The following is a 25,582-nucleotide window of genomic DNA, read 5'->3' as shown; positions in this document are numbered from 1 at the left end:
AGATGTATGATGGGGACCAAAGCATTAAACATAATGCATGCACAGTTATATTCTGTGACAGCATCATCCAAGGTCAGTGGGAGCTCAAGAGAATAGAAAACCTGTGTGACAAGGAGGGGAAGATACTGCACAGTGTATCTGTAAACAAGTCAAGTGTCACTATTTACACTGAAACAAACTACTGGACAAATAAGGAAACTTATATGTATATCATGTGATATTTAGTGAAACAAGCTACAAGACAGAGGAAAGTAAGACTACCTCACTTGTTCATTTCTCAGAGTTAACCACTGAGATTCTGAAATCCAAACTTTTTCTGAGAAAAAGGTAGGAAAGTGAGTGGGGTAACAGGACCTCCAGGGACTGCTAGTCATAAGTAAATTTGGAGACAAAACTGTAAGTACAGTTAGTGCAGAACGTTACAGGAAAATAGTGGTAGCTAGTTACGTATCACTCAATATGACAAGGGTGCCCTCGTTTTATGCAGTGATTTTCCATTCGGGTGACAATAAGAAATTGATAGTTCGAGTGAAGTCCTCAGTATAAATCATGCTGTATCACAGTCTCACTGCACATAAGTTCCCTGGCTGGACTGAGGAGAACCTAGAAGAATCTTACAATATCCAATATGTGGGTTGAGATTTGAACCTAATATGAAACAAGTTTTGCATGATGATGACCAACCTGTCAGAATATTTCCATTCCTTTTTCTGTGGATCATCAGTGTAAAAGAAGTGTTTGTCTGCCTGAAGGGCTTCAGCTGGAGATATTGGGTTCAACCGTATTGATTACAGTGGGTATCTATTTTCAGGTGGAACGCATAGAGAAACAAGAAGATGGAGTTGAAGAAACAGTACATTATATTATGAATGTTGTGACTGCAGCATACAGACAAAACAAGAACAAACCAATAAGCTATTTTGAGCTAGTCATCAATCCAGACTCTTTTGGAGCTACAGTAGAAAACATATTCCATGTTTCCTTCCTGGTGAAAGATGGATATATTGATTTTTCTTGGGGTATGTATATTTCTAGTATGTTACAGTTTGCTCACCATTTTGGAAGAACATGCTGGTAGATGTGAGTACAGTGAAGTCTGCATGTCAGGCTTGTTTGTAGGTTAGTGAGTTTAAGCAATATGGTATGATTGAGGTGGCACAACAGAAAGTGATTCCTAAATCCAGAGCATGACCTCTCAAGTATCATAGATGGGCAAAAGTAGTTTAAAGTTAAGTGTCTATATTTCAGCCAGTATACAGTATACGAAGTGTGTTCAAAAAATGACGGGAATTTCCGTATTTTGGAAAAAATATTTATTCATTCGTCTACATTAATGTTGTCGCCTTCAAAATAGTCCCCATTCGATATTATGCACTTACGCCAGCGCTTCTTCCAATCATCGAAACACTTCTCAAACTCGATTTTTGGGATAGCCTTTAGCTCTTTCAGCGATGCGCTTTTAATGTCATCTATGCTTGTAAAACGACGGCCCTTTAAGGTTCTCTTTATTTTTGGAAATAGGAAAAAGTCACACGGAGCCATGTCTGGCGAATATGGAGGCTGGGGCATCGTTACAGTATTGTTTTTGGCCAAGAATTCACGAACAAGCAACGAAGTGTGAGCAGGTGCATTATCGTGGTGCAAAAGCCATGAATTGTTTTTCCACAAATCCGGGCGTTTTTTTCGGATTGCCTCACGCAAACGGCGTTGAACTTTCAGGTAGTACTCCTTATTGACCGTTTGACCTTGAGGCAAGAATTCATGATGCACTATGCCATTAAAATTGAAGAACACAGTAAGCATAACCTTCACGTTCGAACGCACTTGTCGAGCCTTTTTCGGTCTTGGCGATCCAGGATGCTTCCACTGAGACGATTGAGCCTTAGTTTCAACGTCATATCCGTAAACCCATGTTTCGTCACCTGTTATAACACGTTTCAGTAATTCTGCATCATCGTTGACTTCCTTTAGTGATTCCTGAGCAACTTCCATTCGCCGCTGTTTTTGTTCAAAATTCAGCAATTTTGGAACAAATTTTGCTGCCACGCGTTTCATACCCAAAACATTCGAAAAAATTTCATGGCATGAGCCAATCGATATGCCAACATCATCAGCGACTTCTCTGATTGTGATTCGGCGATCATTCATAATCATTGCTTTCACTTTTTCCACGTTTTCATCGGTTGTTGATGTGCTGGGGCGTCCGGGGCGCTCGTCATCTGCAACGTCTTCACGGCCATCTTGGAAACGCTTATACCACTCGTAAACTCTTGTTTTACTCATAACAGACTCACCATAGGCCTTTGTTAACATTTCACACACTTTGTAACACTTTATTTCATTTTTTACGCAAAATTTGATACAAATTCTTTGATCCATTTCTTTTAACAAACGAAAATCGCCAAGCTCATAAAAACACGTCTAACCTTAGCGGCTGCCACAGACAAAGTAAGCAATGAATACAGCTGAAAATTTTATTGTACTTCAGGGGCATGTATACCAACATAATAAAAAAAAAATTTGACAATTGGACTCTCCAAACCCGCGAAATTTTAAAATTCCCGTTATTTCCTGAACACACCTCGTATATCACAGTGTTTCTTTCATTTCACAAATATTTTTTAGCATTTTATTGCTGGTTTTCAATATTCAGCGACTTTCTTATAATGAGACAGCTTGTTCTTTAACATTCAACAACTTCCTGATCCATTTTGCAACAGGCTGGTAAAAAACGTTCTTTCCTTTACCAATTTTATGGTTTACCGTTTACAAGTTACAAAATATGTAATTCTGGCCACTAATTATTCTGGTTTTCAAAGTGATACACTCTCAGGGATTTTTAAGTTTTCTGGTATAGCCATTCTTTTGTACTACTGGCTCTGGCAGAGAAATTCAACTCCTCTCAGGTCCTGTTTACTGGCTGTGACTTTGGTGATTAGGGGGGAAGGTCAACACTCAACACCAATTAGCAGTTTTAAGTCTTTATTCGAATTGCACTATTCAAGTGATAACTGTGCCATGGTGATCCACTTAACTGATTGGTGGATTTAGGCTCCTTAACTAGTCACTAAGACACACTAGTTCCAGAGGAACCATGAAGTATGCATATGGGGATTAGAGGTATCGAACACATGTATCCCCGATAAGTGTAAATTTCAGAGTCCTTCAGCCAAGCACTCTCTGAAGGGTAAACATCTGCCCTGGTTACCCAAAATTCAGGCTAAGGACATCCCACTTCAGATTTTGATTGGCTTGACCAGGCAAGCTGGGAGGCTGCCTAATCCATTTCCTCCAATTAGAAAAATAAATATTCATGGGGCCGGAGTTTAGGAGTGAACTCTTGCCACCTGCTGCGTGGCTGTCAAACTGGAACTTGGGGTAGCATAAAACGACCCTGCTAAAATTATGACTTCCCCTGTCAAAGCTTAGAATTTCTAAAGGACCTGGTCTCATGTTATGCATTAACTTGATGGATTTACTGATGGGCAGCTGGCTTCAAGCTTGACCCAAGCCACCTGCTGCGTGTCTCAGGAGGAAATATCCAACTGTGAGATGAAAGTGAGGACTTTAAGAGAACCCTAACCATACACAAAAAAATCAATTGACTATCCCCTAAACTGGACAGCTATACTGGGAAGTTGTGACCCATATCGGAAAGTTCCCTGACTGTTATTGTTGTAACTATGTTTGTGAAAGAAGATGAGAGGGGAGGACAAGGTCACACTTCCAAAAGCCTGTTACATCAGTCTACCACGTGACACAGCACTGTGAACATGCATTGTGCTTTTTTACTTCGTTTTATGTTTTGTCTGTAATGGAATGAAAAATTGAGCAATGTGTCTGCATCAAGTTTTACGTGAAGCTTGGTAAATCCGCTACTGAAACACTTGGAATGTTTCATGAGGCTTTTGGAGAACTTTCTTTAAGCCAGACAGTGATTTTTGAATGGCATTCACATTTTAAGACTAGTTGAGTGTCGGTTGAAAGTGACAAATGTTCAGGGTGACCAAGCATCAGCAAAAAGTTGAAAACATTCAAGAACTCATCCACGAAGACCATCATTGAACAATCCATGATCTCACGGACACTGCTAGAATTAGTTATGGAGTTTGCCAGGAGATCTTAGCAGAAAATTTGAACATGTGCTGCGTTGCTCCTTCATCACAACAACGTGCCTGCCCACACGTCCCTGAAAACCACAGAGTCTGTGACTAACAGCAACATGGTTATCATTCCCCTTCCTCCCTAGTCACTGGAACTGAAGGGACAACATTTTAAAACAGTGTCTGACATCCAAAGGCAATCAATCACAAGCAATACTCGACAACATTAAGGAAAATTACTTCCATGATGCTTGGTAAAAATGATGGGATAGCTGTATATGTTCCCAAAGAGACTATTTTGAAGGAGATGGTGGCCAAACTTGAGTAAATTGAGCCAGCATTTCTTTTTTAACCTAATCTGGGAACTTTCCAGTAGCACCGCGTATGAAATGTGTACCCAATTTCAAATCATAGTATCATCTGGAGGTATCTTAAGTTATGTGATGAACAGATGGACAGGCTTCCATTTCAGAATTTTGTATGTATATGGCAGATGTAACTCATTGGTCTGCTTGCCTATATCCTGTATTTTATTGTGTGTGTACCTATGTATCTCTATAATTCTTTTGTGGATGCCATTTCACTTTCACAGTATTAATTCCTCTTTGTCATTATCAGTGTGTTAGCTTGGTACAATTTTTTTTAAGATGAAAACAGATTTCCAGTCATTGCACCTGCTCGAAGAGATGTCATAGAAAATCGAAAGAAGTATGATCAAACGAGACAACAGATGGTCCTTGAAATTGATATGAACCAGTGGGAAGTAAGTATTCAGTTAAGTCATAACATACTGGTTTTCACTAAGTGGTGCAAGGAGAACACTATTATATTCACTAATTTTGTGTTCAAAAATGGTAACTTAATGATATAATTTTCTAGGGATATTATATTTTTAATCATTAATAGCGCATAGCTTTCAATAAGGGAAGACAAATGCATTGATAAAATATATACAGCATGAAATATATTTCTCATGTGTGAAACACTTCTCTCTTTTTGTGAATATGTAGTGAAAAATGCTTTGGATAATTAAACATTCTAATAATTCAAAGCATCTGCTAATTCCCACCTGAGAAGATACAATTTTACATGTTTTCAAATGTGGATAGTTGGAAATTCGTTGAATTTGTAATTCAAAGCAATAACCAAGTCCTGTGAGTACTAAGAATCTGAATAGTTGAGCATATAAATGTTCAGTAAACAATTTCTTTTAATAGTATGCATCAGTACAGCATTCCCAAAAGTGTGTCAAGTGCTTGATATTGAGCATGCTGACTCATCTGCATTTTAACCATGTAAATGAATTTCTTCTAGTTCTTTGCAACTTACCCGCATTGTTATAATTATCTAGACCAGGGGTCTCCAAACTTTTCGAAACGCGGGCCACATTAGGTAATTCAGCACTTTCAACGGGCCGGATAAAATGAGAAATTAATAACTCTAGGTATATGAGTTTTATTGAAAGCACAGAATTTCATAAACTAAATACAAAGTATGTGAGAATAAATTATCCTATAATAATGACAACAGACAGTAGCAGCAAATGCTCATATTTTCATCATAAATTATAATAAAACAATTAATGTGAATGATGAAACTCTTTTTGCATTCTTAAAATCTGATTAAATTGAGGTTCAGATTTTGAAACGCTAATCACAAGTAGCGACTTTAAATATTCATCAGATGAATTTGCCCTGTATTTCGACTTGATGTACTTCATCTGGGAAAAAGTTTGTTCACACAGATATGTCATCCCAAAAATGGAGATAAATTTACAAGCAAATTTCTTTAAATTTGGGAATTGCTCAGAGTTCAGAAATCTATAAAATTTGATCAAATTTCCTTCCTTGTATTTGTCTTTAATATGATAATTTTCCTGAAGTTCAGTAATTTCCTTTTGAATTAGACTTGGGACATCTGCAGCATCACAGTCAAATGGATTTTGAAGCAATCCAATTTCCTGAGCACTGGCATCCAAATCAGCAAATCGCTTCCAAAATTCAACATTCCTCGCTACCAATTCTCGGAACAGTTAGAGCAAAACTGGGCATAAGTTGCCTTTAATACAAAAATGGTAATAAGTACGACACCGGCGGTGATGATCTGTTACAATTACACTGCACCACTGCAAGAAGTCTTGTGCACAAGACGGCTAGTAACGAACTGCTCGTGCTACCTGCATTGCCATGAAGTGACACTGCTGATCGAGGCCAAACAAGTGCAAAGAAATACCGCACAGTATGCGGTCCAGAATTAGTAAAATTGTGAATAATATTAATATTAACATAATATGGAATATCAATATATTTGAAACACAATCTTAATTAATGGATTTGAAATCTATGAACAAGTATTTTTTTACCAGTACTCATTGGAAAATTAGTTCAATTGGCGCATTTCTGCACAATTCTTTCGCTGGCCGGATGTGGCCCGCGGGCCGTAGTTTGGAGACCCTTGAGTTAGAGTAACAGCTTAAGGCAGGAATAGGTATAGGCCGACCCCACAACACTTTTCAAGCTGGGTGCAGTGATTCTGGGATTTCAAATTGATAGAAAATTGCTTTTTGCTGGTTGCCCTTCCATTTTCCTCTGATCTTGAAAAGTTCCACTTGACTGACAGAGATGAGTAGCAGGAATCTTCTTGGGGGTAAGTGGCGGCCAGCACATAAGGCTGACAATCTCACCGCCAACTGTGAGTCAGTTGTCTAGAAAATGTGGGACCCTCAACATCTCACAACCCATTGGGCCTCCATGGTCTGTTACAGGGATAGCTTTATCTTTTTACCTGAAATATACAATGAGTATATTCAAATACTTTTCTTCATAAGCAAAGTTATAGCTCTAGTACTTAGAGGTGACAGTCCTCCGACGCGGGGTAGGAGAAGTATTGGTAGTGGCGGGGAGAGCTCCAGCATGCCGACAAGTGTGGCGGGGAATGCAGTACAGGCGTTCTCAAAAAGATATAACTTCTTACCTCATTGTGTTGCATAGTGATGGTGGTTTATTCTCGTTGATGTTCACACATCCGATGTTAAGTTTTACGTGCTGAATGGCAGACTGTTATGCACTATACATTATTATACACTTTTCACTGTTATATACATGAAGAGTTTATTTACAAATTACGCGGGTCTATTTTAAAGGGGCAACACCGGCAGTGTCTGATTATTTTTTGTTTTCTTCCAGTGGAACCCCAGTTTCAAAATAATTTTCTTTGATGTGGAGATGCATCCCTGAAAATGTAACATTTTCTTCAACTTTTCGTGAATTTTTTTCAGGGTAGGTCTCCATTTTAGGACTGTGTAGAAGTCATTAATTGTTCTTCGAACCACAGACTCATTAAAGTCATCCAAAGTGGCTAGTAGAGATTTCGTAGCTCTTTCTTTATGGGGTGTTGAAAAGGAAGTGGAAGCCCCAGATTTGATATTATTTGTTTCTCTTATTATTCTTCTGACACTACTTTCCGATACACCTGCTGCCTTTGCTACTTCCACTCCTATGTTCTTCACTTAATTGTTGGCCCAGCCTCTTTCACATACTTATATACATTACTAACAGTTTCTCTTAATTGTGAATGCAACACTTTCACACTCAATTTACTTTGTGTAGGTGACATGTTAAAGGAGATAGAAAATGTACAAATATAAATAAACAAAAAAGAAAATCAATTAATAAAAATAAACAATAAAATAAAATATTGTCACGTGTCACCGCATGACTTCTGGCCCAATACTTCAATGCGACGTCTCAAGTATCTTTGGCCATGGTTGGATCTCAACTGTCTTCGGCGACAGCTATTCCAATACTGACTTCTTGCTGTCTTGTTGCTGTCTTCTGTCTCCTTAGCTCTCGGTTTATGTAGGTGTTCTGCGGACTGGATACCAGACACCATTCCTCACTGTTTCATTTCTACCATCTGCTGTTATGTAACGGTCGCAACAAACTCTCTGTAGTTCATTTCTGGGGAGATGCGTTCGTTGCTTCTGCATTGTCTGTGCAACGGCTTCCTGTTCTTTGCGTTACCATGGAAGTGCCTGTTCCAAACTCAAGTGTTTGGCAATCCGTTGCCTCAGGAGACCTCCTTCGCAACGGTCTGTTTTTATTCGATTTGTCTCTGTTGGAACTCAACAATTTCCGTTGTAGCCGTTGCGCAGCGATGGACGTAAGGTAACGCATCACAATATTAATACAGTAATTAGAGAATAATACACTCAAATATGACCCCAAGAGTCAAAACTTTTTAACTTGACTGTACAGGAAGAATGCTCTTCAGACGTCACCTCACACTGAATGCAGACGAATGACTAATCACAACACCCCTCAGCTTTCACGAATGGACCTGCCCATCCACGGCGCAGCTTTTCCTAGACTATCAGCTCTAAGTACTAGAGCTATACTTTTTTATTGGTCGACTAATTTTTATTTGATGAATGCATGCTACATGATTGGTGTTCTTATATCCTTCTTAAGTCACTTATTATGCACTCTTAATTTTATCTACGAGGGTTGGAACTTTAATAGTGGCAACTATTTATTTACAACTGATACAAAATAGATGCATGTTTCAAAGTTTTACTGTCCTTCACTGTAGTCACCAGCATCATTGCCGACGATGTGGAAGTCATAGGATACCTTTAGCAGCGCCTGTTGTGTTGATAGTTCGAATGGAGCGGTCTACTGCCTGAAGAATCTCTGGAACAGTTCTGAAGTGAATGCCACAAAGTGGTTCCTTCATCTTAGGAACCAAGTCGAAGTCACAAGGGCTTAAGTCTGGGGAGTATGGTGGATGGTACAGCACTTCCCAGTCTCATCGATCGAACAAATCAGCCACAGCTTGCGCTTCATGCGGCCGAGCATTGTCCTGCAAAATGATGGGTGGGTTCTGCAGAAAGTGACGGCGCTTCTTTCTCAAAGCTGGTCACAGGTTGTGTTCCAAAAATGAACAGTAATACTGCGTATTGATGGTCTGCTGTCGGGGAACGATATGTGTTATGATAACACCATCACAGTTGTACACGAGAATCACCATAACTTTCACGTTGCTGAGGTTCTGATGAACTTTTGATTTTCGTGGTGACCCATAATGATGCCATTCATTCGATTGGCGTTTCATTTGTGGCTTGTACGATTTGGCCCATGTCTCATCCAGCGTAATGATACGGCGTAAGAAAGCCTCTCCTTTGCGCTCGTAGCACTCCAAGTGGTTACAAGCAGTGTCATATCATAGCCACTTCTGCATTTCCATCAAATCACGCGGAACCCATCGTCATGCAATTTTTCTCACACCCAGGCTTTCCTTCAGAATGTGAAGCACAGTCATATGTGCTAATCCTGTCTCTCAGGCCAGCTCAAGAATTGTATGGCGTCGATCACTCTCCAGTAACATGGAAAGAGCATACACTTCTTCTTCACTGACATTAGGATGACCTGGCTGACACATGTCTGCCACATTTTGGCGTCCATCATTGAAGGCTTTTAGCCACCTTGCCACTGTTCTGTAAGGCAATGCAGATTCCCTGCAAGCTTCTTGAAGACCTTGATGACACTGTCGTGCTGTACGGCCTCCAGCACATTCAATCTTTATCCAACTCAGTTGTTCCTGTTTCGAAAATGTGACAGCCCTACATCAGACCTCCAGCTGACACGAGGCTCACTTCTTCTCGTCTCTGCGCATGCACATGATGTGGGAAGGGAGAGTCCATTTGCTCTGAGGCAAGGTAGGTATGTAACTAACGTGTGGTGTAAATGACATTATTTGGTTCCATTGCCTGGCGTCTCTACAGCAGTGTTGCCACTATTAAAGTTCCAACTCTCATATGTGTAAGCAAGATACCTGAAATAAACATGCTGGTTTACATCACTAAAGATGTATTGCCTATAAAGCATACATATGCTGATGATATGGCTTGCTAGTTAAAATGATTGCCATCCCAGCCTAAGAGCAAACATTACATGCAGCTGATGGCTTGTTGACTTTATAATACAGTAAAACTTGGTTATAGCAACATCGGTTTCTGCGACACCTTGTCTATTGCGTCAAATATTCAATGGTACGAACTAATCCCTCATAAAGCAACTGTTTTTATACCTTGCTTAGTACGACATGCACAAATGCATCAACCTCGTATGTAACGTCATTTTCATTCCTGAATTTCTTTGATATGGACATTGAACGTAATTTAGAAAGTGTGTATTGGGCAAGTAACAGGAAACAGATGAAGATAACTGATTGCTGTACTCGTATCTAGGTACAGTAAGGCACAACAATTGATGTAATCTACTGTAATTTGGTGAGTAGGCCTACCTTTAATATACAGTATTAGTGCGGTGTGTATTGTCAGTGAAAAGCGCTGTAATCTGTCTTTGATATTACACATTTGGGCAATTCCACGTTAATGTTACGTTAGTCTGTACTTAACTACGTATTTCTCTAAAAAATGCAACATTTTAACTCAGTTTTTGGTAGATTTTTACGTGACTAACATAAGGCTACTGTGAAAGTGCCCATTTCGGTTACAACGACATTCGTTTATAACGACACCATTTTTAGGTCCCTTTGATGACGTTATAACCAAGTTCTACTGTATTTGAAATTGTTAAAACTAGCTGATTTACCTAGTGTTGCCAGGGCATAATGCACAAGTAAATTAGAAAGGGTAATACACTGAAAAGTTATATTGTTCAACCTAATGATGTTAATATAAAATAAAAAAGTATGTTACATTTATGGAAAATTGGAAACTAATGTCTCAAAAATCATAACAGATTGACATGTAGGATAACCAGGGCATTTCTTATGGGCTCTATTGAATGCAGAATACCTTTATATGCTAGAACAAATGATTCTCAGCAGTAAGCATAAAACTGTTCCAGTGGGGTTTCCAAAATTCTTTTTGGATACTTAGACAAAAAAATTGTGAAAATTTACAGCAGGTAGGTCCTCTGCCACATGCTGAATTTGGTCACAATATGTGTAATAGTGTGGAGAGCACTAACATACACATTCTTCTCTTCATACATGTACACAGAGTAGTAAGGTGTAATTTTTGTTTTATTCCTTTTCAGGAACTGAAGAACACATTTGCAATTAGACGTGCAATGTTAAACCCAAGAAACATCACTGCTGCTCAAGACTCACATCATTGACATGCACATATAAGCCTTATTTCCTTGCTCCCACTTTCATTCCTCCCTCCTCTGCCTTTTTTAAATTGTGAAATAAGTGTCAAAAGTAAACACAGAAGTGGGCATCATTTACACATAAAAATAGCCACAAAATCTGCAAGAATTTGATTTGTTATAATATACAATAAAACTTGGTTATAGCAACATCGGTTTCTGTGACACCTTGTCTATTGCGTCAAATATTCAATGGTATGAACTAATTCCTCATAAAGTAACTGTTTTTATACCTTGTTTAGTACGACATGCACAAATGCATCAACCTCATATGTAACGTCATTTTCATTCCTGAATTTCTCTGATATCGTGGGAAAGTTCGATGTGTCTGCCCACCCTCACTTTCTCTACTTGCTGACGTGACTGTCCTGGAAGAATACGACCGCGGGCTGCAAGAGGAGCGTGGGTTTTATGCGAAAACAAGGGTGTGGGGTGGGACTGCGTGAATAGTGCAAGAGGATGTGGCAGGTTGTTAACTGCATTCCTTTCCTAGAATCTCGTCTAACAGGACCTCACATTGTCTACTTACCCTATAGCGTTCCTGCCTAAACCCAGAGAAGTGCAGTAACGAAAACATGACAATGAAAACGAAAGTTTTAAGCATTGAAGAGAAAGTTAAAGTGATTCGTGAAATAATGTGTGTATTGTCAGTGAAAAGCGCTGTAATATGTCTTTGATATTACACATTTGGGCAATTCCACGTTAATGTTACGTTAGTCTGTACTTAACTACGTATTTCACTAAAAAATGCAACATTTTAACTCGGTTTTTGGTAGATTTTTACGTGACTAACATAAGGCTACTGTGGAAGTGCCCATTTCGGTTACAACGACATTCGTTTATAACGACACTATTTTTAGGTCCCTTTGATGACGTTATAACCAAGTTCGACTGTATATATAATATATAATATAATAATTTGATTCTGTTGACTAGAGTGAAAGTATGGGAATTCAGGAGAGACTGGAGAGAAAATTCTTCATTTTGTACAACAGTGCTGAGATCTTCCATTGCAGCTCCAAGAAAATATTGCCCTCTGTATGGTCACAACCAAATGCTTGCATTGCATCTTAGGTGCTTTAAGGAGTGCCATACAAGAGCGCGATTCAGTTAGACAAGGGGGGGGATATATATACATCAAGAAGATAACAAAAATGGGGTACATGCATTTAATACATTTAAAAATAATTGTATATAATTGTGCTTTTACTTCTACTAGTAGGGTTTAAACACCTCAATAAACAAATATGTGTACTTCCCACAAGTAAACAAAAATGTTACAGCCCAACCCTTTGTCTTATGAAAGTTCACAGGTTTATTGCTGATGCAATTGTTGCTACAACTGCTGCTGTTCTTACAGCTGCTAGTGGTATTGCTGCTATTACTACTAGTGATCATCCTTGGAAACTGTCTGTTATCTGTTCCTTGTTCTTAAAATACCACCCATCTCACACAACCTAATCTCCTCCCTCCCCTGCCCCATTTACTAAGATTTTCAGTCACCCTTGTGACCCTCGCTGCTATTTAATGGTAGCGTTTCTAACTATGAACATATCTAATCGAATAAACTGTTGCAAATTTCCGCGGGTAGGCTGTCACTGTATTGAATTGGACGACTTCCAGCTGCATTTCATCAGGAATTTGACCTTGCAATTATTGTATGAGACACCAAATAAGTGATCGTATAAGATTACCTTGCAATGTTCAGTCAAAATGGAGACTGCTGAGATCAAGCCACTGCTCTCTCCGTTAGACACTGGCTTGTTGTGTGTGTTTAAAAAGTTTCAACTGTAGGGACTGTTATCAATTTTATGGGCACCTTCTATTTTATTGCATACCCGTGGACTGAATTATTCCAGTTTTCTAATGTGACCAGCTAATAATCTTTACTATGCTTTGCACTACATGGGTAACCCTTTCAAGAATAACATGGTGCTCACAACAGCTTTGCAGTGCAATTAACCCAGGCAGTTGGACTGCACTGAAGCAGCAAGCTTACACATACCGGCCACTTCATTTCCCAGTACACAATGTCGCTGTTGCTTGCACTGTCTTGCTCCACAACTTTCAAATTAGTTGCAGTGTTGTCCAATGTCTTGTGGAAGTCTGTGTCAATTTGCACTTTCAAGAAGTCTTTGGCAGCAACATCATGGTATTTCCCATACACTACAAACACATCATATAAAGAACTCTAGTGTGAAAGCAATATCTCTGGAGTAAACAGAATTAAAGTACTTGACATTTTAAATTACTGCCAGAAAAGTTGCAAGTATTTTTGTATCTTAACATACTGCAAATGGGTCATGTCAGAAGCTGTGATTTCTGTGTTGAGCATTGTATATTGTGTACTGTATGTATATATGCTACATATTTATTTTTTCATGCATTCATTTTTACTGGAGTTTTATAATTTAAAAATAAACTGTTCTCTATATTGTAGTTTTTTTTCATAATAATACAGATTATAGAGGGAGGATTTTTACTTTGTTGACCAGTTCCATGGCTCCTCATGGCATCCAGTTCACTGCTTCCTGCAAGACACATACAAATTTTGCTGATAAATCAGCATGCCTGACAGCCGATAATGTTTGGATGAAGGGAAATTCTTACCTTTGTTCACAGACCACAGGAGGTGTTGAAGATGCTGCCCTTCTACATGTAAGACATTCCTTGCACCAGTGGAAGAGGTTCTGCAGAAATATTTGCAGTTTCCCTACAAATATTTTCTTTTAGTTCTTCTTATGTTTGGGAGTTTCTGTTGTAAACTTTGTCCTTCAAACAACCCCAGAAGAAAAAAAATCACAAAGATTAAGATCAGATGAACGTGCTGGCCAAATACCACTGCTGATAATTCTGTCCCTGATGACATTGGACAACACTTGCATAGATATACGTGCAGTGTGGGCAGCAGCTAAGTCTTGCTGAAACCAACCCTAGAGTCCTACATTTTTGTTAACTCTGGAAAGAACTGCCTGAGAATGACCTGCACATGTCTTTTGCAATTGTTTCATTAAAAAAACAATTCCAACAATCCTTGCACTTACAGCACACCAGACACCAACTTTCACTTAATTGAGTGGGACTTTGTGGATTAGATGTGGATTCTGTGAACTCCAGTAGTGATAATTTGCATATTTATGTATCCTTGCAAGTGAAACCATTCTTCATCAGAAAAGAATGTCAATTGTAGATTGATCTCACCTTTGACGACAGACTGTAGAAACCAACTGCGAAAATGAACCCTGCTAGCTGGATTATGTGGCTGCAAGGCATGGATTACTGTTCTACAGGGTCTAAGCTTCAGCAATTTTGTTGCCATTCTTGCACTAGACTTTGACACTCCAGTCTCTTGAGCTAGATGTTTCAGTGATTTTGGAGGTGTATGTTCAAATGTGGCCCCTGTGTCATATAACTTCTCCTCAGTCAGCACTTGGCACTTATGTTTTGTTTCTTGTCTGTTAAGCACAGGGACTTTACCTATATATATACATATACATATATTGTCACGTGTTGGCTGTATGACATGACAAATGACTTCACACCGGTCTTGGATCTAGAGAATTTATTGCACACTTTTATCCACACTTACACAATTCACAATGTCAGTGTCCCAATTACTTCTTCTGCTACAGTCACTTCCAGACTTCAGCTGTCATTGGCAGCTGCTATATTTCAATTAAACTGTCTCAAAGTCAGAGTCAGAGTTACTTTACAACTAGCTGGTTTAACGCAAATCAGTTTGTCTTGGCGTCAGGCCCCTTGAGACCCACGACCAGAGATTTTTTTTTCAACTGAAATCTTGCGGTAATAGTCCTTATGTAACATGCTCTCTGACAAGAAGATGGATCTGTCTCTTATGAATACACTCAACCTTTCGTCAAGTATATATTTCGCACATATAATATGTTATGGAAAACTCTTCCTTTTACTTTACAGAGCAGATCATGCCTAACTTACATTTCTTATGTTACAATGAAAATTTAGTTATTTGAACGGTCATAAGCTTGACCACCACCAAGTTAATCCTCTTATATTTTCTGTGTCTGACTTCACCTTGTCCTATACTGCAAACATGTTCATTATCATGATTTTGTATGACTTCTGCTTGTCATCTGCACAATTTTGTTATATAATTGTATACACACGGAAATTTGAAAACCGCGTGCAAGTCGCGGACTGGTGTACACCTTGGAAAATTTCCAGTGGTACGCAAAACCTTGTTTTGCATGCACTGCAATTTTAGGAGGTAGTGTCTGCCGCTAATTCCCAGGTGGGACAAGTCATTACTGATCTGATCAGTGCCTTATAGAGGAATAGTTTAAATGCTCACTTTTGAATAGGGAGTAGATTCTAATAAATGTTCTGAAGGCCTTGGCTTCAATCATTTCTATGTGAAGTCTGCACATAATCCTCTTATCAAAGATTCCGCCCATGTATTTTACATGATTGATGAAGGGGATATTCTGCCCATTCAATGTAAGATGAGCCTGAGGGGGCCTAAGTCTATGAGAGTAGTAGATTGCCCGAGTTTTATCTTCATTGATTTTTATGTTCCAGCGATCACACCACGTCTCAATAACACTGAGACCTTGCTGCAGCTTTCTGAGAACATAACTCTCAATGCGTTCTGTCACATATATACAGGTGTTGTCAGCAAAGAGACCTACGAGTAGATAGACACCAGGCGTTTGGGGCGTATCGTTTATACATAGACTGTACAGTGTGCGGAGAGAACAGAACCTTGTGGCACTCCTGCTTGTATATCCCTTGATGTACACATTTCGCCTTCGACTGAAACTTTGAATTTTCTCTGAGAAAGGAAAGAGCTAATAAGTTTGATTACACATCGAAAATTATAATGTAGATAATTTATATAGCAAGCCAATATGCCATGTTATGTCAAGGGCCTTTTCAAGACTCCCGAACGAATCGAGACTCTATCACAAGTTGGTGAAATTAGTTTCAAAGGACTCTGCGAAATTAAACTATAAACACAAGTACATAACATTATGAATCAATGCTATATGTTACCGTATCATGCATTACCTCTTTCAAAACTGCTGGTAAAATGAAAAATTATCAGTTGGCAACAATGACAATCACGGATTAATGAGAGAGAATGTGTAAAAGAGTTGAGTTAAGCCTTTGAAGGCGGGAAGTTAGCGTCAAAATTTTTTGTTAATTGTTCGTAGTGAACATTTTTGTTTGTAGTACTCACAGAGATCGGTGTAGTGTCACGTGAATATTTCTGTCGGTTTTCTCAAAGCATACTTGCGGCTCCTATATCGAAGGTTACTGTGTGAATGCATTTTCATTCTGTATACGTGCGGTCCCGGCTAGAATGAGGTTAGTTGTAATTTGAATTGAATTGAATTGAATTTATTTACATTCTGTGAATCCTAAGCAGGTTAGTACCTTTGGATACAGAACAAGTCAAAAGGTTACATACATAAGTACAGGCAATTTTAGCTTAAAAATTAATATAACTTAATTTTACATCATTCTCTATTTACATTGAAGTATTCATCTAAAGAGTAGAAGGAATGAGCATGTAGATAATTCTTTAACTCTGATTTAAACTTTTTAGTATCATTGCCCAAGTTTTTAATACTTTGTGGCAGATTGTTGAACACTTTTATGCCAGTAAAGTAGACTCCTTTTTGATATACTGATAAAGTTGATGAGGGTAGGTGGAAGTTATATTTTTGTCTAGTATTCATGTTATAGACATCAGAATTTAATTTGAATTTATCTTTGTTGTAAACAACAAATAGGAGAAGCGATAATATGTATTGCGATTGAAGAGGTAGAATTTTTAATTTCTTAAATAATTCTCTACATGAATCTCTACTTCTACATCCTGTAATGATTCTAATTATATTCTTTTGTATTTTAAAAATTATTACACTATGTGAAGAGTTCCCCCAAAATATTAATCCATAGTTCATAATAGAATGAAAGTAGGCATGGTAAACCATCTTCAATGTTTCCTGTGACATAAAAGGCTTAATTGATCTCATCGCATAGCAAGCTGCATTTAATTTAGGTATAATTTGTTCAATATGTATTTTCCAAGACAGTGTACTGTCTACATGTATTCCAAGGAATTTTGTATCAAGTACTTTACAGATTAATTTGTTGGCATAACTGATGTCCAGATCAATTTGGTGGTTGTTTTTAGTTGTGAATGATATGTAATGGGTTTTATCAAAATTTAATGAGAGTAAATTGGCTTCGAACCATCTGTTTAAGGCTTCAAATACAATATTTATGTCATTTTTAAAGTTGTCAAATTTAGAGTTCTTAAATATTATACTAGTGTCATCTGCATATAGAATTGGTTTAGATTTATTGTTGATGGTTTTAGATAGATCATTTATGTAGAGAAGAAAAAGTAAGGGACCTAAAATTGATCCTTGTGGAACACCGTGCTTTATAATTCCCCAGTTTGAAAATGCATTATGACTGGAGTTTTTATTATTTATTTAAACTCTTTGATACCTGTTTTTGAGGTATGATGGTAATGTTATTTTGAAGGTAATATAAGAGTCTAGATATTGTCATAGTAAGAAAGAGCTGCGTGGCTTTGATTGTAGTAATGTAAGTATCAGAATGATAGAGTCTGGTTCGAGTTCCGAGCCCCGATGGGTTTTAGAATTTTATCCACGTCGTCCAGACCGGATCTGGGGCCACCCAGCCTTCTATTCAATAGGTACCGGGGGGGGGGATGTTATTTCCCCGGGGGTAACGCTGCCGGGTTGTGAAGCTGGTCACTCACAAACTAATGCCAAGGTCAAGAAAACGTGGATCTATATACGCACTCCCCCCATACGTCTTCATGGCGTAGTGCTTAATTAGTTAAAACACAGGGACAGCTTTATCTTTTACCTTAGAGCGAGAGTTATCCTTTTATGGTTAACTATCAGTATATGGTATCATGTGCTCAGGTGACATTCTTGCTTTGAAAATGTACTGCCTGTCAGTGCTGGTGTAGTTGGCTGGCACAATATGGGAATTGGCCAAAGGATGTGGTATCACAAAAGACCAGAGGTAAGGGGATGTTTATCTTGAAATTTGAAGGTGTATAATTCAGAAGAGCTGAGGTTCATGCTTTAAAGTAGAGATTTAGTGTGATACAACAAAACTTACAATTCATGCCACAGAATATCAGTTACTGTCATCTGTATGCTTCCTCTGGAACTTGACAGTCCCATATTGGTAGTCTGTGTTGCAGATATTTCAGAACAAGAACATCATGGTACACTTACCACTATATTCTGAATGTGTGCCCTTCTTGGTGTCTTCTGAATTGCACACTCTGTACCTTAAGGGATATTTCTTTTGCCCAGCTCACAGGTTCTTCCAGTAAATTCGCCATTATGTTCCAAGTTAATTTTGATGGTAGTTCATTATGTAGGGCACATTTTCTTGATCTAGAGAATAATTTGTTTTTTTCTTAACATCCACAACTGTATCATAAACCTTTTCCCTCTCTACTTCTGGGGTTTCTCGTAGGATTGAAGAATGTGTATAACCTGTATAAATTGAAAGACCACAGTTCACAGGTATTTTTAATGCACTCTCTCTTTCAGATATTGTTGCAATAAGATGGGTATCAATTTATTCTGTCAACCCTTTTGTGTATGTGCACTGACATAGTTTCTAAGTTTTTACATGCCTTAGAAACCCAACAAGTGTGACATGAAGTTATTCATTCTAGCAGAAACCAGGACTGGGTACATATGGATTTTGAGGTATACCATGGGAAGGATCGCACACGTGGTAGCATAGTTGGTTGAGGAACTATGCTACGAGCTGGAAGGTTATGAGTTCGGTTCTTGATTCTTCCAGCTGCGCTGTGGCCCCGGCATTGACTCAGCCTTCAACAGAAATGAGTATCAGAAATTTTCCTGGGGTTAATGGGCAACTGGCTTGTAAGGCCGATAACATTACTCACTGCCATCTGTGAGTTTATTGTCTATAAAATGTGTGAGCCTCGATGTCTCACAGATCTGCAGGCCTGTATGGCGTGTTAACAAGGATAGCTTTACCTTTCTTTTTCCTTCTTTTCTTCCCCCCTCCCCCCCTCCCATTCCTATGGGAAGGGCCCTGAACAAGATAGCAGTGGTGTTGAAGTAGTAAAGCACTTGTTGGGTCAACTGACCAACGAAGGCTACACCGTTCATTTTGAGCGTTTCTACACCAGTGTTCCACTTGGTGAAGAGCTTGCAGAAGTGAACACTGGCCTTGTAGGGGCAACATTGAACTCAATAAAAGGATTGCTGAAAGCTCTAAAGGAGGCAGAAGTAAAAAAGGGTGAACGGGTATTGCACCAGAAGGATAATGTACTTGCCATGCTGTGGAGAGACAAGAGGGACATGTGGATGCTGAGCAGTAGGCACACTGCCCAGATATAAAAGACTTCCAACAGGCAAAGGAAGGAAAAGATTAAACTGTTAGCTGTTATTGACTGTAATGAACACAAAAGCAGGAGTGGATCTATATGAGCACATATTGTCATACAGGGCTGTGGGGCACAAGACGGTGAAATGATGAAGGCAGTTATCCTTCCATTGCAGTGTTCTGGCAATTTCTAATGCCTGTCTCTTGCACAACACTATAGAAACTAAGGAACTTAGCACATCTAACTTTGATTAGTGAATGTGTGGTAACTTGGTGTTGGCAGTGGATGGCATGACTGTAGGTGACAATTCAAATTCAAGATTTTCACACATTTTACAGAAACACACTACACAAGGTTCCTCTCTCTATGGGGAAGAAAAAAGCACAGAGGAGATGAATTGTGTGCTCTGATAAGGAAAAATACTTACAGGCAAGGGTTGGCCGCGTCATAGCTCAAGCAGTTAGTCGATGGCTTCCCACTGCGGTGGCCCGGGTTCGATCCCAGGTCTGGTCAAGTGGGATTTGTGGTGTACAAAGTGGCAGGTTTTCTCTGAGTACTTGCGTTTCCCCTGCCAGTCTTCATTCCACCAATTGCTCCACAATCATCCTCACCTATCATCTGGGGCTGTTACAATAGGCGAGAAGTGGCCACAGTACAAGGGACTTAGTCCCACCCCACTAGCAATTAAAAAAAATACAATCAAGGGTGGTACAAAAGATCCTTCTTGTCAATATACCAGTTGAAGTGTTGGAGTATGTATCAGCCCTTGCCTCACAATGTTTTTTGCACAATGATGGATTATGAAAACATTAAACACAGGTGTATGTATTTATAGTTTGTTTTGATCTTCACTGATGTAATAGAAACTGTTATTTGTGTGCATTATAGTGTAAATAACTTTTCCTTTTTTATTTGTGAAATTAGTAGTGCATCAGTGATCATATTTTACAATTTAATAATATCTATGTGTCCAAAATTTGCATAAACATATTTGAAAGTGCCCTGCATCAGAGTCTAGTTTAATTTATTTCTTGTCTTTATTCAGAATTATTTTCCAGTCTCTTGACAATGATAAGAGGTAGTGGAAATTGGTCAGTGCTCAGGGTTAGGCTAATGTCTGTCTTGAGCATTGCACGTATTAAAAGAGAGATGATTATGCTGTTGATTTTCATTGGCTGTAGTTTTGCTATATCCTATCTGCAGCAAGAGACCATGTGTTTGCCCAGATTCCAAAAAAACAAACCCCAGAATGAAATCTGGAAAATTAGTCACCAACCAAGACCTTTCAGTCAACACAGATTACTAGATTGCCATATTTTTTGACCTGTCAGTGTTGTGTTGGCTTTGATGGCTTCATGCATGCATGCTAGAGAGGGAGGTGGGGGGAGAAGGATATGTGAAATGTTAATTTAGTCCATGCAGATGAATGCAGATACCAACAGCCTGCTGAGAATTCATATTACTGAATGTCAAAATACAAATAGGACAGACTATATGACCAGATGTCTGTGTATTTGCTAATAAATTGAAGTAGCTACTTTAACTGTGATGGAACTGAGACAGTAGAGAAAGCCCTGCAAAGTTGCATTGATTAGAGTACATTTCTTTAGCTGATTAGCATTGTGAGTGTTGATAACAGCTTCCACTGTTACAAACTCTTTTTCATGTAGAAATCATTAGGTTTGTTTTGGGTAGTTCTTTGTTAGGTATGCACAGAGTAACACAAAACAATAAAATTAATGTAGGTACACAAAAAGAAAATGCCTTTGAAGAGTGTGAATGGAATGAGATGTTTATTTATTTATTCATTTGTTTTATTCTTTTGACTGGACAGACTAAAAACATTTGTGGGATCTGCCCACATTCAAGCAAATGTGACAATGCAAGTATCATTGCTTAGCAGCAACGAGTAAACAGCTGTTGCTAGGCAAAGCCTACAACAATACAGGCAGTGACGTGTGTTCTGTGCTGTCCAACGCAGTGTTATATTTGAGGAATATATATGGCGATATGGTGGTGTGGTTGTTGCAAGCAGTAATATTGTTGGTACTGTACTATTAGACTTCAATTCTTCAAACCCATGTTTGTCTGTGTATACTGTGCAACTGTAATAAATATTTTAGAACAGTTCAACGAGTGGTTGTCTCTTTATATAACGACATTCCACATTGGTGACCCCGACAATACACAACACAAATAATGGACAGCGGTCGAATAGAAGACCTCCTTCAACAGTACGTAACACAGATGGAGAATTTACTAGGCAAACTACATACCAGACAAGGGCAGGAAGACCAAATGGAAGAAAAACAACATGATGCCAGCATTACAAACAGACCAGTACCAACAGAGACACCAAGAATTGCCTTGCAGCTTCTGCCATTTTGGGCCGACAGACCAACAGTTTGGTTTGCTCAAGCCGAAACACAGTTCACTTCGGCCAGTATCAGTAACAAGAAGACCAAGTTCTGCTACGTGATCTCACAGTTGGATCAGCGTTACGCCTCAGAAGTAGAGGACATTATCACCTCTCTGCCGAAACACGACCCATACATAACGCTGAGAATGGAACTGGCAAGACGCCATCCCCCTCAAAAGAGCATCGCATCCCCGAGCTCAGAAGACATGGGCGACCGCAAACCTTCCCAGTTTCTAAGACACTTCAGAAGCCTCGCCCCAGACATGCCAGATGACTCCATAGCATCTGGTCCAACCGACTACCTTCTCATATAAGGGCCGTCCTCGCAGGCCAGCCCCATCACTTGGCTCCACCAGGCCTTCAAAAAGTGCAAGGCAAGTTTGTCACGTGCCACTCTACTGGCACACCTCGACATGTTCAGGCCACTTGCACTTGTCACAGATGCCTCCACGTCCACCATGGGTGCCGTGTTGCAGCAACGCGTCAGGAACCCCTGGCAGCCCCTCACATTCTACCCCAAGAAAATCAACCCTGAGGTGAAACCACCAACTGCACCACCTCCACCTTCAACCGCGCAGCCGACATAGCACTGGCTGCATCACCACCATCACCCGTCGCATCAACTACACGCTCTGGACGCGACGTACATTTCCCTACTTGCTTCAGCAGCCGAGCAACCATCTCTGCGGGAGGGTGATGTGGGAACTGCCCACATTCAAGCAAATGTGACAACAAAAGTATCATTGCTTAGCAATGGCGAGTAAACAGCTGTTGCTAGGCAAAGCCTACAACAGTACAGGCAGTGACGTGTTTTCTATGCTGTCCATTGCAGTGTTATATATGAGGAATATATGGCGATATACAAAAAGTGGTGGTGTGGGTGTTGCAAGCAGTAATATTGTTGGTACTATACTATTAGACTTCAATTCTTCGAACCCAAGTTCGTTTGTGTATACTGTGCAACTGTAATAAATATTATAGAACATGATTTATTTCAACCGTCTTCCAGGGCATACACTCCTCTACCTCCTCCTCTCTCTCGCACTACATGTTTCGGCACAAAAGTGCCATCTTCAGGTGCTTATTCGATTTACGCTAAACTAGTTCATTGCATGCCTTGTCGTCTTCATATTAAAATAACTAAAATATATATGATAAATATGCTGGAAATAAACTGGAAGACAGTTGAAATAAATCATGGACTTAAATCAGTGCAACAGGACGCTAAAATATAACATTATTATAGAACAGTTCAACAAGTGGTTGTCTCTTCATATAACAACATCCCACACATTTTTAATTCAGGATTATGGATATATGGCGGCAAAGGTAGAAGCTGCATTACATCACTTTTTTTTTTTCAAATGTGGTTGATTTCAAGAAATAAAATGTCCAGTCTGATTCCAGTTGTTGGTTGAAGTGACAGGGCCATGCAGTGTTATAATGAGTTCATTAAAACTGCAGTTTTTAATTGATAACACTGTAAAGTAAAATAATGTGTCTGAATTATTCAACTTAGTTTTCTATATTCCAGATTGTGCACAGAGGTGTATGGTTCACTCCATGTAAATATCACATTGTTTGAGGAACAAAAATAATAAAATAAAAGCCAAACTAGTGTTTTCCCATGTGAGCCTAATTTGTTTGGCGGGAAGCCTTATATTGGCTCTGTAGACCACTTTACTCACTAGCAGCATAACAAATTTAAGCAATGGCATTTTTGTAGCATAAGGTAATGTTCAGATCTGGCCAGAAGGGAATGATTATAAGTAGCGGCGACTTTTGTTTAAAGGGAATGATGCCTTATGGACCACCTAACTGCATTACTGCAGGAGAATAAATTAACTTAACTTTGTGCATGTGTCAGTTAATACAGGTTTCTTCATTATTTTAGAAGCACTCTTTAAACACTTGTCTTAATGTGCTGCTGTTTATTTGTAGATCAGGAAGGGACCAGACTTCTGTTATGGACCAGGCTCTTCAAGTGACTCAGGAGATGCACAAAACCAAAAATAGCTTGCTGTGGGGAATCATCAATGGAATTCTGATGGCTATAGTTTTATATGATGTGTATGTACATTACTTTACACTGCTGTCTTTGAAATAACTAATTAATGTGAATAATAGGACCTGAAATTTTGACTCTTTTAAGTCAACACCTTCAGGTCAACATGATCCTGAGCAAGTTCCATCCAACTTCCAATCTTCACAAGCAGTTTCTCTAAGTTTTATCTGTATGTTATTCTCCCATTTCTTTCTTAGCTTTATACATAACTTGTGGAATAGTAAAAAAAAAAAAAAATCTAATGCAGTTTTAGTTATTTTCATTGGTAAATGGTCTTCACATTTTCTTCTGGATATGTTTTATATTTTGTGTGTCAGTCTGCTCTTCTGTATATCATTATAGTCTTAAAGAGGTGATTGATATGTGTATTTCATAGGTTTCCAATTTTTATTGTTCTACTGTTAAGAAGTGGATTTAATTGTCATTGTGATTAGCATAAAGTTAGCTGACAGATGCTTTGAATATGTGGCACAGTTCAGATATTTGTGAATGACTATAACAAATCAAAGCCTAATTCAGGAGGAAATTAACAGGAGATAGAATTCAGGTATGCTTGCTACCATTCAGTCCAGAACCTTTTGTCATCTTGTCTGCTATCTAATAACATAAAAATTAGAATATAGAAAACTATAATTTTGCCTGTGGGTCTGTATGGGTGTGAAACTTGGTCTCTGACATTAAGGGAGGAACATAGACTGAGGGTGTTTGAGAACAGGGTGCCGAGGAGAATATCTGGACCAGAGAGCGATGAAGTGACGGGAGGTTGGAGAAAACTGCATAATGAGGAGCTTCATAACTTATTCTCTTCACCAAGTATAATTGGAATTATCAAGTTAAGGAGGATGAGAAGGGCAGTGAATGTAGCACGAATGGAGGAGACAAATGCATGTAGGATATTGGTGAGAAAGCCAGAAGGAAAGAGACCACTAGGAAGAGCAAGACATAGGTGGGTGGATAGTAATAAAATGGATCTTAGATAGGATGGAATGGTATGGATTGGATCAATCTGGCTCATGATAGGGACAAGTGGAGGGATCTTATGAGCACGATAATGAACCTTCAGGTTCCATAAAATGCTGGCAGTGGTTCTTGAGTAGCTGCACAATTGGCAGCTTCTCAAGAAGGGCTCAACAACATGACTGATTGAGTGTTATTAGCATCATTGTCATTTTCACCATCAACATCACTCTTATTGATGTCTCAAACATTGCAGATGAGTGATTATAACTTCAGCTCTTTATTCCAGAGGTCCCACAGTTGAGCATTGGCCTTGAAACCAGCTGTCATGACAACCTTCTGGTGGTTTTCCTGAACTCCTCAGGCATAATCTGAGATACTGCTTTATGACTGCTTCCTTCCAGTCAATATTCACAGCCATCTTATCATTTGTTGTTATATGACCAGTGTAGTTGA

General features: G+C 39.0%; 2 protein-coding genes across 7 annotated transcripts in view; both read left to right on the top strand.

The window, feature by feature from the left end:
• The window catches only part of LOC111875714 (non-structural maintenance of chromosomes element 4 homolog A), a 28,140-nt gene extending 16,678 nt beyond the window's left edge, over positions 1-11,462 (top strand). Inside the window, exons 5-7 of the mRNA XM_023872173.2 lie at positions 812-1,019; positions 4,751-4,866; positions 11,168-11,462. Coding sequence (XP_023727941.1) covers positions 812-1,019; positions 4,751-4,866; positions 11,168-11,248 — 405 coding nt within the window. The 3' untranslated portion in view covers positions 11,249-11,462. The remainder of the gene's footprint in view (positions 1-811; positions 1,020-4,750; positions 4,867-11,167) is intronic.
• A 4,939-nt stretch (positions 11,463-16,401) lies between these two features.
• LOC111875704 (transmembrane protein 209) overlaps positions 16,402-25,582 on the top strand; it is a 35,221-nt gene continuing 26,040 nt past the window's right edge. Inside the window, exons 1-3 of one of the 6 annotated variants that reach the window (XM_023872156.2) lie at positions 16,402-16,627; positions 19,005-19,035; positions 24,046-24,174. In XM_023872156.2, coding sequence (XP_023727924.1) covers positions 24,071-24,174 — 104 coding nt within the window. In that variant the 5' untranslated portion in view covers positions 16,402-16,627; positions 19,005-19,035; positions 24,046-24,070. Of the gene's footprint in view, positions 16,628-16,713; positions 16,722-18,228; positions 18,332-19,001; positions 19,036-24,045; positions 24,175-25,582 lie in introns of those variants that run through there. The other 5 variants (XM_023872155.2, XM_023872153.2, XM_033750176.1 and 2 more) reach the window with 5 other exon arrangements.

This window comes from Cryptotermes secundus, unplaced genomic scaffold (assembly GCF_002891405.2).
Source record: "Cryptotermes secundus unplaced genomic scaffold, Csec_1.0 scaffold478, whole genome shotgun sequence".
Classification (NCBI taxonomy): domain Eukaryota; kingdom Metazoa; phylum Arthropoda; class Insecta; order Blattodea; family Kalotermitidae; genus Cryptotermes; species Cryptotermes secundus.
The sequence above is the reverse complement of the archived record's forward strand: the minus strand, read 5'-3'. Positions and strand labels throughout refer to the sequence as shown.